At 54.5% G+C, this 17,004-nt stretch overlaps 1 protein-coding gene across 1 annotated transcript; it reads left to right on the top strand.

Moving 5' to 3' along the window:
• Positions 1-4,481: 4,481 nt before the first annotated feature.
• LOC102968303 (keratin, type II microfibrillar, component 7C) lies at positions 4,482-11,163 on the top strand. The gene is made up of 9 exons (XM_042990823.1): positions 4,482-4,865; positions 6,402-6,610; positions 7,672-7,732; positions 7,863-7,958; positions 8,545-8,709; positions 8,989-9,114; positions 9,368-9,588; positions 10,271-10,302; positions 10,782-11,163. The coding sequence occupies exons 1-9, from the start codon at positions 4,482-4,484 to the stop codon at positions 10,967-10,969; spliced, it is 1,482 nt and encodes a 493-aa protein (XP_042846757.1). The 3' UTR covers positions 10,970-11,163.
• The last annotated feature ends 5,841 nt before the right edge of the window (positions 11,164-17,004 follow it).

Here is a 17,004-nt window from a genome sequence, read left to right as displayed (position 1 = left end):
TTCTAACTCAACCCTGTGCGGCCTGTAAGTACGTCCGTTTCTAACTGCCTTAATCTGCCTTTACCCGCTGTCCCCTGTCACTGTCCAGTCTATCATCCAGCTTGGCCCAGCTTCCTTCTGCTGCACACAAGGCCACTGCTCCTCTTGTCTTATTATTTCTATAGTTTATCAGTTGATTTTGTTTGGTTTTCTTTTTTTTTTTAATTTTTTTAATGTTTATTTATTTTTGAGAGACAGAGAGACAGAGACAGAACGCAAGCAGGGGAGGGGCAGAGAGAGAGGGAGACACAGAATCCGAAGCAGGCTCTAGGCTCCGAGCTGTCAGCACAGAGCCCGACGCGGGGCTCGAACCCACAAACCGTGAGATCATGACCTGAGCGGAAGTCAGACGCTTAACCCACTGAGCCACCCAGGCGCCCCTTGTTTTCCCTGTAGCTGTGCAAACAATGCCAGTTCTCCTCTCATGCTGACACATATTTACTTTCTTGGCCAGGAACTCCCGTACGTTAAGCACGGCCTTGAGAGTAGGCATTCTTGCCCTGCCCCCAGTCTTACGGGAGTGTGCCTGAAGTTCATCCTTCAGTGTGACACCCTCCAAGCTCTCCCCGTATTCATCCGCTGCCCTGAGCTTTCCCATAGCCTCCTTGGTTGCGCCAGCTCACGGAGAGCTCCTCCCTGGGCCGCTGAGACAAGACACACTCTGTCAATCGACCGTCCTTCGTGCACTGACCCGAAAAACTACTCTAAGTACTGTCCACATAACTTGTGCCTGCTTACAAACCTACCCGACCAAGCAGTCAGCTCCTTAGGACAGGGATGTATATTAAACTCCTCTTTCTACCCTCAGGTACTTAGTACGTGTTTGATAAACACCTGTGGAACACATAAGGGTGCCACGCTTCGTCAGCTCCAGCTCACGGGCCGGTGTGTTGTGAGTTCAAGGCCAGAAGGCAAAACTGGAGGCAGCGAGGTCGGAGAACCAAGGCACAGGAGATCCCCCACGCCGGGTAGGAGGCGGGTGCACGCTCAGCCCCAGTGTCCCGTGTGCCGTCACACGCACCACTTCGTCGCATCTTCACAAGGCCCGGGAGGTCCATATTCCTAAAGAAATTGGCGGCTACGTGCATGAAGATATACCTTACACGTGTTCATCAAAGTGTTGTTTATCGAAACTCCATTAAGGGGAGGGGCGCCTGGGTGGCTCAGTCGGTGGAGCGCCCAACTTCAGCTCAGGTCATGATCTCACAGTCTGTGGGTTCGAGCCCCACATCAGGCTCACTGCTGCCAGCACAGAGACTGCTTCGGATCCTCTGTCCCCCTCGCTCTCTGCCCCTCCCCTGCTCATGTTCCCCCACTCTCTCTCTCTCAAAAATAAATAAAACATTTTTTAAAAAAATCCATTAAGAAGACCTGCTGATATGAAGGTAACAAGAAATGCCAACAGAACCAGTGGGCCAGACAGGCAGGTGACAGCCAGAAAACCCCAGTTATAAATAAGGACAAGGGGTTCTTACAATCCCAGGGAGGGAGGGAGGCCGGAATCAAAGGTCCAGAAGGACAGGGGAAGCAGTCACTCTGGGCAGCAGGGACCAGTCAGCCCCCAGGCCGACCCAGGCCAGCTGTGTGGGGAGCAGGTTCAGGGCACAGGCCTGGGTGACCCAACCAGCCTGGGGCTCGACCAGAGCCTTTATAGCCCACGGTTAGGGCCTGGAGCCCAGGTGGACGGAAGCAACCTGCTGGGCTGCTGTCCCTTTGTCGGCTTCCTGTCTAAGTCTGTTTTCAAGGGCTCACCCAGTTCGCAATTCTCTTTGTTCTCAGCCATTTACAAATAGGTGCTCTGATTAAAGCTTTCTGATGTGGCCGTGACTGCCTTGTAAAGCTGTTGGGCTGTTTTCTGCTTACCAAGAATGGTACTTCACAGCCGGTATAGACTATGCCTTGCAAGGGCCTGCTTAACCAAGACCAGTCACCTTGTTAGTATGGGATGAAGGTGCGGGTGGCGCCTTCCACCTCCAGGCACCCATTCAATCCCTCCCAGCCGGGCATGGATCTCTGTTCATATTTTACCAGTAAGGAAACTGGGGAACCATTACTTGCCCGGGGTCACAAAGCTAGTCAGCGGTAGAGCCGGGCTTCAGACCATGCCTTTCTATCTCCAGAGTCCACACTGGCATCATCTCCAGTCAGGACAGGGGTCTGGGCACACTCATGGCTCCCCCAGCCCAAGGAAGTGGGTGTGTCTACACTGAGACCCTCACTGAAGCGTGCAACTCGACACCAGCCCAGTGGGTCGTAACAGATGGCATGGGTCAGAGCGCAGAGGTGCAATCACCAGCACGGCAACAGAGAGTGCTTCCTGCGAGATTCAGCGCCTTGCCTCCCTCAGCGTTTTACCAAGAATTAAATCCCATGTAATCCTTGGGCATGCACTGAGAACCTTCCAGGTGCTCAGCACTTCCAGTTGAGACAAGAGGAGCGAAAGAGCGGGTTCTTCCTCGGATGTCTGGTAGATGTGTAACCCAGCCAACACTCAGCGTGAAAGTACCCACCGGCCACGCCTCCCACAGAAGCGCTCCAAAATCCCACCACCAGCCACTCAGCTCCTCCCCAGGCCTTGCCTTCTTGGGTGTCTCTCACCCCAGAAGCCCCTACCTCACAGCCCATACCCGCAGAGCTCCCACTCCACACGCGAGAGTCTACGAAAATTTTTCCATAGGGCCCAAGAGGAGGGGCTGGAAGTAGGATACATTAAGATGTTACCCTGCCCCTGACAGATTTCCATAGCACCATCACCTGCCTTCCCAGAAAAGACGGGCCTTCCTTTACCCTGGGACATAAGTGACCCACCTGCCCTGAGAGGACTAAGGAGGGCAATAGGTGAGGAGGCCCTTTTGCATAGAGGGCTATTTTTAGCCCAGCCTGGGTCAGCATGTGCTTGTGGCTGGTCGGTAAACAGGTCCATCAAAGGAGCCATGCTCAAGTACAAAGGCAGTCAAGAATCTTGCTCTTGGAAGGGTTTATGAGCTCAGATCCACAGGTTTGAGGAACCTCCTGGCTTGGTCCCACTGTCCACCCACCAAAGCCATCAGTGGTCCTAGCCCAAAGCATTGAGGGGGAAAATCATGAGAAATTGGCCATTGGGATGGCCACATGAGCCCCTCACTTCCTCTCATGGCGTGAGTCCTCGGAGGAGAGGAAGTGATGCCATTTCAGGACGCTGGTGACTTCCCTCCCCCCATCTCCAGCACCTTTCATCCTTCCTAGTGGGGGCTTACCCACCAATATTCATCATTCAGCTTCCCTGCTGACAACCTAAAGCGTCCCCGGAGCCCCGTATCAGATCCCAACTCAGTCTAAGCATCTCAGGACCTTCTCTCCACCTTTGGCTTCTCCTCCTTCCCCACTGGCCAACTGTTGCCACCCCTGTGCGCATGCCGCCCTCTCCCACCTCCAAATACCTCAGGCCTCTGCTGGATTCCCAGGACCTAGCAGGTGCACAGTTGGCACACATAAGAATTTTCTGAATGAATGAGAGAGTGCATGATTACACAGCCTGGCCTCCAAATCCAAGCCAGACTCCTTTCTCATCTCCTCCCAACCCTGCCCCCACCGCACCCCAGTCCTTCTTCAACCCACCTCCGGGTGGTCTTCCCTGATCAATCTCTATAGCTCTGGGTAATTCTACACTCCTACTCCTGCCCCCTAATCCCCCAGCAACAAGACCCAGAACTCCGAAGAACAGCCCCGGTTCTCTCGTGAACTCTCTGACTCAGTTTCTCCCATGTCCCAGCTGGTGTCCGGTGGCCCGTCTTCCTGGGAATACCCAAAGTGCAGAGACCACACTCCCTCCCAAACCTGTACCCCCACTGCCCTCCCTGACTAGGCTCTGGGTAGGAACAGGTCGGGAGAGACTGATATTGACAGTGGAGAAAGGGACACACTTTGGAGAGACAGAAGAACGCAAAGGAGCCTCCTAGAACAAGAAGTTGTTTGGGACACAGCCCGCTCCTTGGGGCACGCTAGCCATCCACCCTGAGGCCAGGTCATAGGTCCGAGGCCCATAGCCCAGCGATGACCCTTCCAGAAACGAGAGCAGGCTCCACCCCAGGTCCCTGCACCCATTCCCCGTAGTCAGAGCGTCGAGTCCAACTGATGCTTCCAGGACCCCTTCCCTTTCTCCGCTTCCAGTAGCAATGGGAGGGGGAGAGGCCATGAGGAAGCTTGTTAATAGCTTTGAAGATGAAACAGGCCTGTGGCTGTGGATTGTTGACACAGCTACACTGAAGAGGCAAGCCTGGTTGGCTCTTAAGAGGCCGGGGTGATGCCAAGCCAATAAAACACAGCTATTGTCTCTTTGCTGCCCCTTTTAATGCCAGCTGCCCCTGGCGCATAAAAGGGCCTGCCACAGCCCAGGGAGCACAAGCCTTTGGCTCTGTCCTCTGCCAACTTCTCCACTGCTCCCACACCTTCCTATCTCCAACATGACCTGTGGCTTCAGCTCCGTGGGCTGCGGATTCGGTCCCAGGAACTTCAGCTGCATGTCGGCCTGCGGGCCCCGGCCCGGCCGCTGCTGCATCACCGCCGCCCCCTACCGCGGCGTCTCCTGCTACCGCGGCCTCACCGGCGGCTTCGGAAGCCACAGCGTCTGCGGCGGCTTCCGCGCCGGCTCCTGCGGCCGCAGCTTCGGCTACCGCTCCGGCGGCGTGTGCGGTCCCAGCCCGCCCTGCATCACCACCGTGTCGGTCAACGAGAGCCTCCTCACGCCCCTCAACCTGGAGATCGACCCCAATGCGCAGTGCGTGAAGCATGAGGAGAAGGAGCAGATCAAGTGTCTCAACAGCAGGTTCGCTGCCTTCATCGACAAGGTGGGTGTCCTTGATCACACCGTCCCTGAACCCGAACCGTGGTCAGGACTCCAGCGGGGCACTGAGGAGGGAGTCCGAGACAGGCCTTTGCCCACAGAAATCCCCAGCCAAGTCCAAAAGGGGAAGCAGTCACACCCCTAGGACACAGACAGAAAGACTAGAATCAGGAGCTGCCTATCTGATGGGGAAGACACACTGAAACCACGTAAGCAGAACTAGACACAGAAACTTTAGTGCTGAGAGAGAACATCTCCTCATGAGCACAGGGCTGCCAGGTGGGTAGTCAATGCGTTTGAGGTCAGATAGCCGTTTACGTGGGAAGGGGGTCCTCCCCACACAATAGTGGAAGACTGCCTGGAAGGACGGTCGTAGATCACACAGAGCTGTTCCTCTGCTACCTGGTTATTTGGCTGCTGAGTCGGGGCCAGAGTGGTTTATCCAAGCCTTGGGGCTCAGGATCCAGGGGTGAACAACAATCCCCACTCTGTGAGCCTTATAGGGGGGCAGGCAGTATATGGTCTGGACGCAGTTGAACCCATCAGCAGATGTCAGTGTCTGGCTCAAGTCTGCAGCCATCTTCCCCATGAGGGGACGAGGGAGAACTCTCCAACTAGAAAGCAGTTCTGGGGCTGGGGAGGGCTCTCTGGAGCCAGGCTGGAAAGAAGTCACTCTACAGAGATGCTCACCAGGAAGGACCCAAAAAGTCTGGAAATCCTACCAACACGAAACACCAAGGACAGTACCGGAAAAGACTTAGCAGGGTTGTAGCAGTCTCGAGACAAAGGGATCTGAATGAGGAAATGGACCGGCCGGGCCAGCCTCGTGGCAGGGAGATGGAGGTGAAATTTACCCGGGGCCCAATAGTCTGATTATTCTAGCAAGAGAAGAGCCCTCTGTGGGGCAGAGTTTTGAGTCTTTCCTCTGCCATTGTGAGGTCTCAGGCAGTCAGGTAACATCCCTGGGCCTTCAGTTCTGCACCTGTAAAACGGGAGGGTTGGAGTACAGAGCAGGCCTGCCCTCAAATCCCGGGTGACTATCATTCTAATGGCCTTGTTGTTGTAAGGTTTCAATGATTGGCACATACATTATTTTTCAACTTCTGCAGGCAGCCTTTCTAAAAAGGCCGGCCTGCCCATCTGCACGCCGACAACCACAGCTGCCCTGTGTAGTAGCTGTCCAGCCTGCAGGTGCCCAGGCTCACTAAACCCTTTAGTGAAGTGAGCATTAGCCTCCCACTCTGCAAAGAGGTTAGCTGCTGCGCCCGAGGACACGTGCAGCAGCAGAGTCTGGGCTCGGCATAGTTTAGCACATTCCGTGGCAGCCCGTAATGGCCCAGGAAAGACGGAAGCGGGCTCTCAGGAAGGACTTCCAGAGGAGCTGATGAAGCCCTGGTGTGGTTTTGACATTACACCGGCCGGGGAGGACTCTGGGTCTGAGAGTTGGGGGCCTGCAGGTGCTGGTGCTGGGATCCCCGCCTCTTGCCCCCCACCCCCATCCTGTAAGAAGAAATTCTCAGGCTCTGCCTCTGGGCGGCAGGTGCGCTTCCTGGAGCAGCAGAACAAGCTTCTGGAGACCAAGTGGCAGTTCTACCAGAACCGCAAGTGCTGCGAGAGCAACCTGGAGCCCCTGTTCGAGGGCTACATCGAGACGCTGAGGCGGGAGGCCGAGTGCGTGGAGGCCGACAGCGGGAGGCTGGCCTCGGAGCTCAACCACGTGCAGGAGGTGCTGGAGGGCTACAAGAAGAAGTGAGTGCTGGAAGGTGCTGGCTCAGGAAAGGGCTTGAAGGAAGCTCCCAGCGCAGGGAGCAGTGTCTGGGTCTGTGGCTGGGACTCTGCCTGAGGACGGGGAAGAATCTGTACTCTGTCCTTCCTGGAGGCACATGGGGCCTGCAGGTGGGTCCTGGCCCGCTGGGAGATGGAGTTCACCTGGCCTTCCCATATGCAGGTCAGGGAAGTGATATTTTCTCCCTTTTTCCATCTACCAGACACTTCTCTTACGACCCCAGAAAAATTAACACCCCCGGTGCCTTTGAATCTAGCCTTCAAGGTCCCGGACGTTGCTTCTCAAGTTTACTCCTTGACTCAACCAGCATTTTCTGAGTGCCTACCAGGTGCCAGGCAGACACCGAGAAGGGTGCAGGCAATCCAGGGGCAAGGCGTGGACACAGTGCCTGTCCTCGTGGGGCTTGCAGTCTGCTGGGAAGCAGGTCTGATACGGTCACGGCACAGGCCATCTGTCATAAAGTGTGACACAGGATACAGAGGGTGCACACTGGGTATTCTATAGGATGCTGGTTTCCAGGGGTGGCTAGTAGCACTCTCAGCCATGAACTTGCCAGACCGCCAAACTCCCTGCCTCTGGCTTGGAGCTGGCCTTGCCCACAGAGCAGGAGGAAGTGGCAGGCTTGACTGGTACTGGCTGAGCCCAGAAGGGGGAATGACTGAGAGGGGTTCCCATTATCTATAGCAAAGCCAGGGGCAGAAGAAAGGAAAATGGAGCCCTGGGTGAAAAAAATACTCCCCCACCCTCTGCACACACACTCATGCACGTGTGCACACACCAAGCTTCCAGATCCTGCCCTCCCCCCCATCCCCACCGAAAAGATCAGAGGTGATGTGAGAATGGGCACTTCAGTTCTCCAGTGTATCTCAGCAGGCCTGGACAGGCAGCCTGACTTCTTCTTGGTCCTGCCCCACGTCTTCTGGAGGCGGAGGGACGAGCAGGGAGAGGGTCTAGGAATCAGGCGTGCTTCATGGCCAAGTTGAGAGCTGCTCAGGCAGCGTCCTGTTCTTCCCTCCCACCTCAGGTATGAAGAAGAGGTAGCACTTCGGGCCACAGCGGAGAACGAGTTTGTGGCTCTAAAGAAGGTGAGTGCCAGAAGCCCAGCCCCACCCTGAGTCCCTGGCTGCCCCCTCCTCACTGCCCCGCCACATTGCCGCCAAGCCCTCAGAGCGCCCTGAGGACAGCTGGCCTCACAGCCCCTTGAACCCCACACAGGAGGTGGACTGCGCTTACCTCCGCAAGTCAGACCTGGAGGCCAACTCGGAGGCCCTGATCCAGGAGATCGACTTCCTGAGACGCCTGTACGAGGAGGTGAGGGAGCTCTCAGCCGTGGTGCGCATGCCCAACCCCCTGCCCAGCCCCCCAGAGGCCTGCTGACTTGGAAACCCAGGCTTGAGGCTGGAAGGTTGCAGGGGAGCAAGGAGAGGGAAGAAGGGAGGCAGAGGAATGGAGAACAAAAAGGGGACGGGATTAGTAAGGGGCAAGAGAGGACAATCCCCAGGCCAGCCCACACAAAGCATCCCACAGCCTTAAGCTGTTTTCTCTGGCAACCAATAGCCTTCTTTTATAGACTTGGCCCAGCAGAATGTGAATGGGGCCTGACACAGGGTCTGGGCCCTGGGAAGCATCCACAGCATTCTGGCAGAGCGGGAAGCAGCCCAGGTTCACAGGGGCCTAAATGTCCCTGAAGCAAGCATTTGAAAAGTGGTTGCATCTTCCTCTAAAAGGAATTTCTTAACTGTACATAAAGTCCTACAATTTCATCAGAGGATTATCAGCTCCGCATAGGAGACTTTGGCTCCAAATAGGTCAAAGAAAGTACAGGCATCAGCATCAGCGAGTGACAAAAGGCACAGATAACTTGCTTCTGCTTCTTTCCCCACTCCTACCCCCGCAGGAGATCCGCGTTCTCCACGCCCACATCTCAGACACCTCGGTCATCGTCAAGATGGACAACAGCCGGGACCTGAACATGGACTGCATTGTGGCCGAGATCAAGGCTCAGTACGACGACATCGCCAGCCGCAGCCGGGCTGAGGCCGAGTCCTGGTACCGCAGCAAGGTGAGGGGCACAGGACACCTGTCTCTTAGACATGGCAGCACGAGGGAAGCCAAGTATTTATTAAGAAGGCCTCTTTTGTCTGGAGTTTCTGATCCCGTGGGATAGTAACAGAATGCCACACAGCTCTCAAGTTATAATCGCTGGGCAGGGCTGCCATGTATAGTTGCACAGGCTGAGCACTGTACAACCTCCCGACCATCTGTGGTGTCTGAATGGGAGGGAAACTGCATCCTGAGCTCAGGAGCACCTCTGCTTTCCCCCCCTCCCCCCCCCCCCCAGTGCGAGGAGATGAAGGCCACGGTGATCCGGCACGGGGAGACCCTGCGCCGCACCAAGGAGGAGATCAACGAGCTGAACCGCATGATCCAGAGGCTGACCGCCGAGGTCGAGAATGCCAAGTGTCAGGTACGGGTCGCCTGGGGCCTCCCCAGGGCCACACAGGCAATGTGTGCCCCGACTGGCTCTCACCATTCATGATCCAGCCCATTTGCATGGCTCATGTCCCTGGTTGTGGTCCCTCAGGGGGACTCCGTTAATGAAGGGGAGAGGCCTGTTCTTGGGGTGTCCCCAGCTGGGGGAGGGGAGAGACTGGACACATGAGGGAAATGGACCGAGACACCCAGGACCATAACCCACTCTGTTCTCTCCTGGGCCCCAGAACACCAAGCTGGAGACCGCGGTGACCCAGGCTGAGCAGCAGGGCGAGGCGGCCCTGAGCGACGCCCGCTGCAAGCTGGCCGAGCTGGAGGCCGCCCTGCAGAAGGCCAAGCAGGACATGGCCTGCCTGGTCAAGGAGTACCAGGAGGTGATGAACTCCAAGCTGGGCCTGGACATCGAGATCGCCACCTACAGGCGGCTGCTGGAGGGCGAGGAGCAGAGGTGAGGCCCAACCCAGCTGCCCCAGGAATTACACTTGCCTAGATCTGCCCACCTTTGATTCCTCCATATCCCAGTCTCAGTCCCAAGAACTGACCCCAAGCTAGACTCTGGGGTCTTGGAATCCCAAGTTTCAAAGGACTGGATCTTGGACATAGCATCCAGAGAGAAAAATGAAGGTCAAGTGTCACTGTGAGGTCTAGAGTCCCAGAGAACCCAGGTCCAGAACCAAGATACCCACTCTCTCAGTTTAGAACATCCTCAAATTTTTCCATCCTCAAGTCTTTCAAGATCCACTCATTGCCTGGTTTCTAGGAGGTTACCTTGCTCAAGGGTGGAGTTGCAGGCCAAAGTGTGACACTGGCCTCATGCGACTGCCCAAGATAACCTTCCCTTTCCTAAAGCTGGACCCATCCAAGTATGCCATGTATGGTTGTACAGGCTATGCACTGCACAAAGGCAGCCACCTGAAGAGCAAATAAGAGCTGAAATCCAGCCCATGCTCTGCTTGCCAAATAGTGTGGCCTGGCATTGCTGAAACTGCCAGAAAGATACTTTTTAAAAGGTATACAAGGGCATAAATATAGACCAAAAATAGACCTGAGATGATCCCTTCCCGCCTAGAGGAAATTTGAGGATCTCATCCTGACTTTTCTCTTTCCTTTCTTACCTTTTCTCCACTCAGGCTGTGTGAAGGTGTTGGAGCTGTGAATGTCTGTAAGTATCTTGAGCCCTGAAAAGGAAAATTTCCTGTTGGCAACAAGAATTCTCTGGCTGTGAGCATATAGAAACACTGCGGGGAGCGTTTCCATTAATTCCCTCAGTAAATGGTAGTAGGTTGGTCATGCAGCAGGAGCGGCTAAGGTTAGCCTGCAGGAAGAACTGGCCAGCATACATGGGGTAGGGGAATAACAGGTCACTGCAGAACGGAACCTGAGATGTCACTCAATACAACCGCCACCTTGTATAGGTGAGGAAGCCGAGGACCAGAAAAAGGAAGGGACTTGCCCAAGTCGCAAAGCAGAATGAGTCTCAGAACTCAGGGCTCCTGGCTCTCCGACGAAGGTTCCTTCCATGCAGCTGAAGGCCCTTTGTGTCCTTCCCTTGAGGGTTAGGCAGATCAGAGAGGCCGAAGGAAGGTGGCCAGATGGGGTGGCCACCAGCAAGACCTCCCGACTGTGCCCTTGTGTCCACAGGCGTCAGCAGCTCCCGGGGCGGGGTCGTCTGTGGGGACCTCTGCGTGTCCGGCTCCCGGCCTGTGACCGGCAGCGCGTGCAACGCCCCCTGCAGCGGGAACCTGGCGGTGAGCACCGGAATGTGTGCGCCCTGCGGCCAGCTCAACACCACCTGTGGAGGGGGTTCCTGCGGGCTGGGGAGGTGTTAGGCGTCCCCAAGAGAGAGCCAGAGAAGCCCCTCCTGCCTGCCAGATGTGCCCCTGCCTCCACCTCCAGCTGAGAACAGCGGTGCCTCGGTAGCTCTTCCCCTCGTGTTCTGAGAATACACCATGCGGCTCTTTCCCATCAGCCACTCCTCTGCTCGTACTTGTCCTACTGGAGGGGGCTGCTGCCTGGGAATGGACCCTTCTCTTCCGCTGTGTTGGCCTCTGGCCCCTCCCAGGGAGAAGGGCTCTCCTTCCCTGGCAGGAGCACTGCTGGAGGCCTCCCCTGCCTCTCTGGTCTCTTGTCTCCTGTTTTTCCCAATAAACTGGAGGACCTGCTTTCTGTGCTGTGGTATCTTGCTTTCTTGGCCTGAGCCCATGTCCACTGACCGGTGAGCGCCCCGGCCCCACGGGCCTGTGAAGACTGGGGCAGATCTGAGCTGTCTCAGGACCTGGACACCTGCAGGGCCCGTCCCCAGACAGTGGCATCCTCCCCTGGCCAGGTAGTTTGGGACTTCTTCTTCTGACTGGTTCTGAAGGGAACCAAAGGAGGTCATGGTGTTGGCTGGAAGGCAGTTGGGGCAGTTGGTTCTAGCCTCCTTGCCCCTCACATACACCCCACTTTCTTGGTACACCCTCACTCTCTCCCCTCCCCACCACCATGACCACCCACCCACACAGCACAGCAGCAACCACCTCAGGTGGCCGCCCTGTGTCAGTTTGGACCCCACCCCACCCCATTCCCACTGCTGCCCATCAAACATGGGGAGATAAGACCCCTGACACCCACCTCTTGCCCATCCTTCCCACCCCCCCCATACACACACCTCTTCAGCACCTGGGACAGCCTCCTCAAAAGCCCCGTAGCTGGTAAGAGCATACCATCTACTCATTTCCTCAGCTCCCCTCCACACTACTCTCATCCTCAGATACCTCAGAGCTTCAATCCTAAGGCTGAGAGGGCTCCTCTGTCCCCCGCATGGCCTGATCTCTCCAGTTCTCCATTCAGGAAGAGTGGAGGAGTTCTCAGGAGGAAAAGCTTGAGAGGCCTCTAACCTCATTCAGGAAGAACGAGGCCTGGAATAGCCTTCCTCAGACCCCAGCCCTCCTGTGCAGTCTACTTCCTTCTCACAGACCCTCTTCATTTGTCCCTTTGCCCCAGCTGTCCCCAGCCCCCATGCTGGCCACTCTTCCTCCAGGCCCTGCTCCTTCCCACCCATCTCCTCAAGCTGTCCTACGAGGACCCGCTACCTTCCCTCACTCCCTCCTGGAATCCCTGGGGCCCTCTCGGTTCCTCACCCAAGCCCCCTAGGTTCCCTGTGGCCCTCTGTCCCTCCCCATTCCTGAGCCCTGAGTCTCAGGCCCTCCACTACCTTCTTCTGCCTGTTCTGCCTTGTTTCAGGCCCTCAGCTGCTCCCAGGCCGAACCTCTCCCTGGCTCATATCCCTCACCCAGACAACCTTGCCCTTGAACTTTCAGGTGCCTTGGGGCCCTTCTCTCACCTCGGCACACACTGCCTGGGCAATGACATCAGTCTCTGGCCTGCAGTTACCACCACAGTTAATGGCCTCCTTGATTAAAATCCCCCAGCTGCACTTCCGAGTCCGGATGACTCTCCCGATGCCCGACCTCACTCCCCAGCTTCAGACCCACTTGCCCCAGTTCCTACAAGACATCTCCACTTGGCAGTTCTGGAGACTCTTCTAAGCCAACAGACCTTCAGGCTGAACTCACTATTCGCTCTCTGCCCGCCAGAGCCTCCTCTTGTGTCCCCTGTCAAGATCATTAACACACTTGCCCAGACCTATAATCTCCCCATGCCTGCATTCTCACCTTCAAAACCAATCAACCCCCAAGTGCTTTCATTTTCTATCTCCTAAGTACCCCTCTAAACCATCCCTTTCCTCTCTCTCTGCTGCCACCACCCACATTCCAGGCCCCCACCATCCTGGCTCGAGTGCCGGTCTTCTTGCCTCCCAGCCCACACCCCACAGCAGCCAGAGGTCTTTATAAAACACAAGTCTGACCTTTCAGTGGGTCCCCATTGCCCTCAGGATGAAGTCCAGACTCCTGAACACAGCACACCCGTCCTATATATCTGGCTTTGACTGATCTCAGCGCCTCTCCCCACTCCCTGTCGTCCCTGCCTTCCTCCCCGCCTCTGGCTCAGGATGCCTTGAACACATGTCAAGTGAGGGCTGGCCCAGGGGCTGTGCAAGGGCCTTTCCAGTTCTGACCTTCTTCTGCAGTGACTCTGAACTCTGCTCTGGGATCATAACACTCCCTCCCCAGGGACTTAAGAAGGATACTATAAGGACTGCCAGCCTTAAGATGTCATCCAGGTGCCCCAGAGGATCCCAGGGAGACCCCATGCCTCTGGACGGGATGTGCCTTTCTTCCACCCTGCCAGTTCAAGGCACCAGGCAGGACTGACGCTGCATACTCTCCGTCTATTAGAGCCTCCTTTCCTGGGTCCCTGAGCCCCACCTCCTCCATCACCACTGCCACCTCTCCAACAACGACAGGTGCAGCCACAAAGAAGCCTGGGCCTTGGTACTAGGAGCAAAGGAGAAGCATAGTTGGGGAACATTAGCCAGGGAAAGCTGGCTACCTCCTGAAGGAAGTAATATTGAAGCCGAGACCTAAAGAAAGAGCCGGAGTTCGTTTATTCAATCAACAAATAACTACAGAGCATCTAATATGTACCAAGGACTGTTATACAAGCCAGGGTTCATGGAAGTGATGGAAATAATCACAGATGCCTGTCCTCCAGGAAGGTTACATCTTACGGCAAGAAAGTAAACATAAGTAAGGAGTTAACCAGGAGGAAGAGATGTGCTCCAGACAAGGGAAGAGCATGGAAAAATCCAGGAACTCTAATAAGTCCTAAGGCTGGTGGGGAGGAGGGGGACCGCTCTCCAGTGTCATCAGAAAGCTTAAGATGAGCCCTTCCTGTCTATACTTTTCCTCCACGGCCCACTCCTACCCCCACCCCCAACTCCACCCCAGAAAAGCTTTGCCCGCGATCATTCCTCATTCCTACTTCCTTCCAGACACTTTTCACATCATCTTGCAGAGGTAGATGGCATGGGCCAATTCCAGGCTTCACAGAGAGCCCTGTGCCTCCTCTTTGGAAAGTCCGCATTGACTGCGAGGAACATGAGCTATCTGGATGTCAGGCCCCTGTGGGCTGACAAGCCTGAGGTGAGGCCAGCTGTGGTAGTGATCATACCCAGAGTCACAGTCCCTCGGCGTCTGCCTGGCCCTGCCCAGCAGCGGGAGTGAGTGCTCATTCAGTTATCACCCCAAAACATGGAGAAACTGAGGTTCCAGAAGCTGAAAAGCCTTGACCACGCACTCTTGGTGACTAAACCAGGACGGGAACCCCCAAAATTCCAGACTTTCCACACCCAGCCTTTTTCTTTTTTTTTTTAATGTTTATTTTTTGAGAGAGAGGGTGTGTGTGTGTGAGCAGGGGAGGGGCAGAGAGAGAGGGAGACACAGAATCTGAAGCAGAATCTGAGCTGTCAGCACAGAGCCCGACGCGGGGCTCGAACTCACATACTATGAGATCATGACCTGAGCCCAAGTTGGACGCTTAATCAACTGAGCCACCCAGGTGCCCTGCAATACCCAGGTTTTTCGACAACCCTACCCTGCCTCCTGCTGTTTACAGGCTCGAAATGCTGTGCCATTATGATACCACAGTAACCGTAATAACAATAATGATGGCAGCTGTCAAGTATCAATTATGTGCCACACTGCACTCTAAACTTTTATTTGCGTGGTCTCACTGAATCCTCTTGTGGTGGCTGTCTTCAGAAATGGCCCCCAGCTATTCCTCCCCATTCTGTACGTGCTACTCACTCCCCATCAATCCTCATTGCCCCTCCCCTGGATCTGGGCGGGGCCTCTGACTGCTTTGACCGATAGAATGTGGTGGAAGTGGCACTCTCGGGTTTCTGCACCCAGACCTTACGAGGATTGGCAGCACGTGGAGGAGGACAGAGGCTCCTGGCCATCAGCCCCAGCTGAGCTCTCAGCCAGTGGCCAGCGCCACATATCAACCACATGAGTGAAGCCACTTGGACCTCCCCGAGCCCCCAGCCAATAATATGAAACAGAAGAATCATCCAGGGTTCATCCCAGGGACCATCAGAAATATTGTTGTTTTAAGCCACTAAGTTTGGGGATACTTTGTGAACAGCCATAGATAAGTGAAGAAGAAATCCGTACCTGGAAGGAGGGTGCTACTACGAGAAAACCTAAGACCTGTAACATTGTCAAACCAGGAGATAGAAACTTCACAGAAAGTCAAAAGCTTGTTTTTCAGAGAACTGTTTCTCCCTAATCAGCTACTGTGTCTTTTCTGTCCCCACTAACAAATACGCTAGCTGTCTCTGCAGAAGCCTAGACTCAAGGTCAACTCATATGGTTCCTGCCCATGAACAGGCAAAGCCCTGCATTCCTTACCAGAGACAATGAACCCATCTGGTTTATACCCGCTCTCGGAGCATGCCCACAGTCCCTGCTCCTTGTCCTGAAATAACCTCTTACATTAGGGGCTGAATTTTGCCTCCTTCTGATGCTAAGAGTCCACCCCCAAGTGAACATGGGATGTATGTTACATGCATGTTTGCTCAGGGCGCACACTCGATCTGTTTTCATGAATAGTCATAAGTTTCCCTGCCTTTCCATTAATATATATATATATATATATATATATATATACACACACAACCTCAACTCCTATGATTGTAAAAAACTTGTTCTCTCCCCCTTCACCAAGGTCGATTGGAGGCTTGCCGTCATCCTGTCTCTTCATTTGGCTGCCTCTTGAATAAACCTTGTCCTTTCTGCATACTCAACGTCTCAATGATCGGCTTTGCTGCACGTCGGACAAACAAACCTGGGTTCGGTCATGACTGGTTCTGGGACCAGGCATCAGGCATAGTCTGAATGTCCTCCAGGAGACCATTAGAGAAAGCTGGATGGACAATAAAGAAGTTATTACTAAATGCTGTAAAAGGTGACCCATATCATGTAGTGGTGACAAGTTTGGCAGTACTATTGCCTGTGGTGACAAGGAAGGTACAAAGGACATCTATGGAGCTGGGGATCTGTCCAGGGTTTCCAGGTAGAATGACCAAGGTGCCTAGCTGCCTACAATAAAACACAAGAGGACAGAGATGGACTGTGGAGGGAAATGTTCGGCTTTTTAACACAACTCAGAAGGACAGTCTTTCCAGTCAGCAAAAGGTTCTCAAAGTAAGAAATGGCTGCAGAACAAAGATCAAATTCAAAGCCCTGCCAGTAAACCATGCCCTCAAGCAAAAGCCAGATGAACACTGTGGCTGTTAGATCATTTGCTGAGATCTCAAAAAGATTTAATTCATGGCCTCTTAGACTCACTCTGTGGACCAAAAGTTTTCTAAGCATCTGAAAGGTGCCATCAGAGATATTCTGTCTACTAAGGAACAGGGCTTCCAAGAATCTTCGGTATTGTCCTAAAGCATTGTGACTCTCAGTCTAAGGTTGAGAGGAGCCTATCTCAAAGAGATTTATGGGGATAGCTTCTGTCCAGCAAATTCTGATACACCAAAAACAACATTTTTAAGTTTTTTTTAATGTTTATTTATTTTTGAGACAGAGCATGAGCAGAGGAGGGGCAGAGAGAGAGAGGGAGACACAGAATCCAAAGCCGGCTCCAGGCTCCGAGCTGTCAGCACAGAGCCCGACGTGGGGCTTGGACTCACAGACTGCAGGATCATGACCTGAGCAAAAGTCAGACGCTTAACCGACTGAGCCACCCAGGCACCCCAGAAACATTTTTAAAAGAACTACAGCCGTTCTCACGAAAAGAAATAGAGATAGTTCAAGATGAAAACAGGCCTCTGGTCCCCAACCTCCTATAGACAGGAAGCAGGCTAAGAAAACATGAGCCACTTGTCATGGAAAAGAAAGAGCGATCCAGAAAACGGAGCCAAGATCCCAAAGGATAGAGCCAAGAACAGAGGAGGACCACTTCCAGAGAGCAAAAG

The sequence above is a fragment of the Panthera tigris genome, chromosome B4 (genome assembly GCF_018350195.1).
Source record: "Panthera tigris isolate Pti1 chromosome B4, P.tigris_Pti1_mat1.1, whole genome shotgun sequence".
Lineage (NCBI taxonomy): Eukaryota > Metazoa > Chordata > Mammalia > Carnivora > Felidae > Panthera > Panthera tigris.
This window is presented reverse-complemented; position numbering and strand designations above follow the sequence as displayed.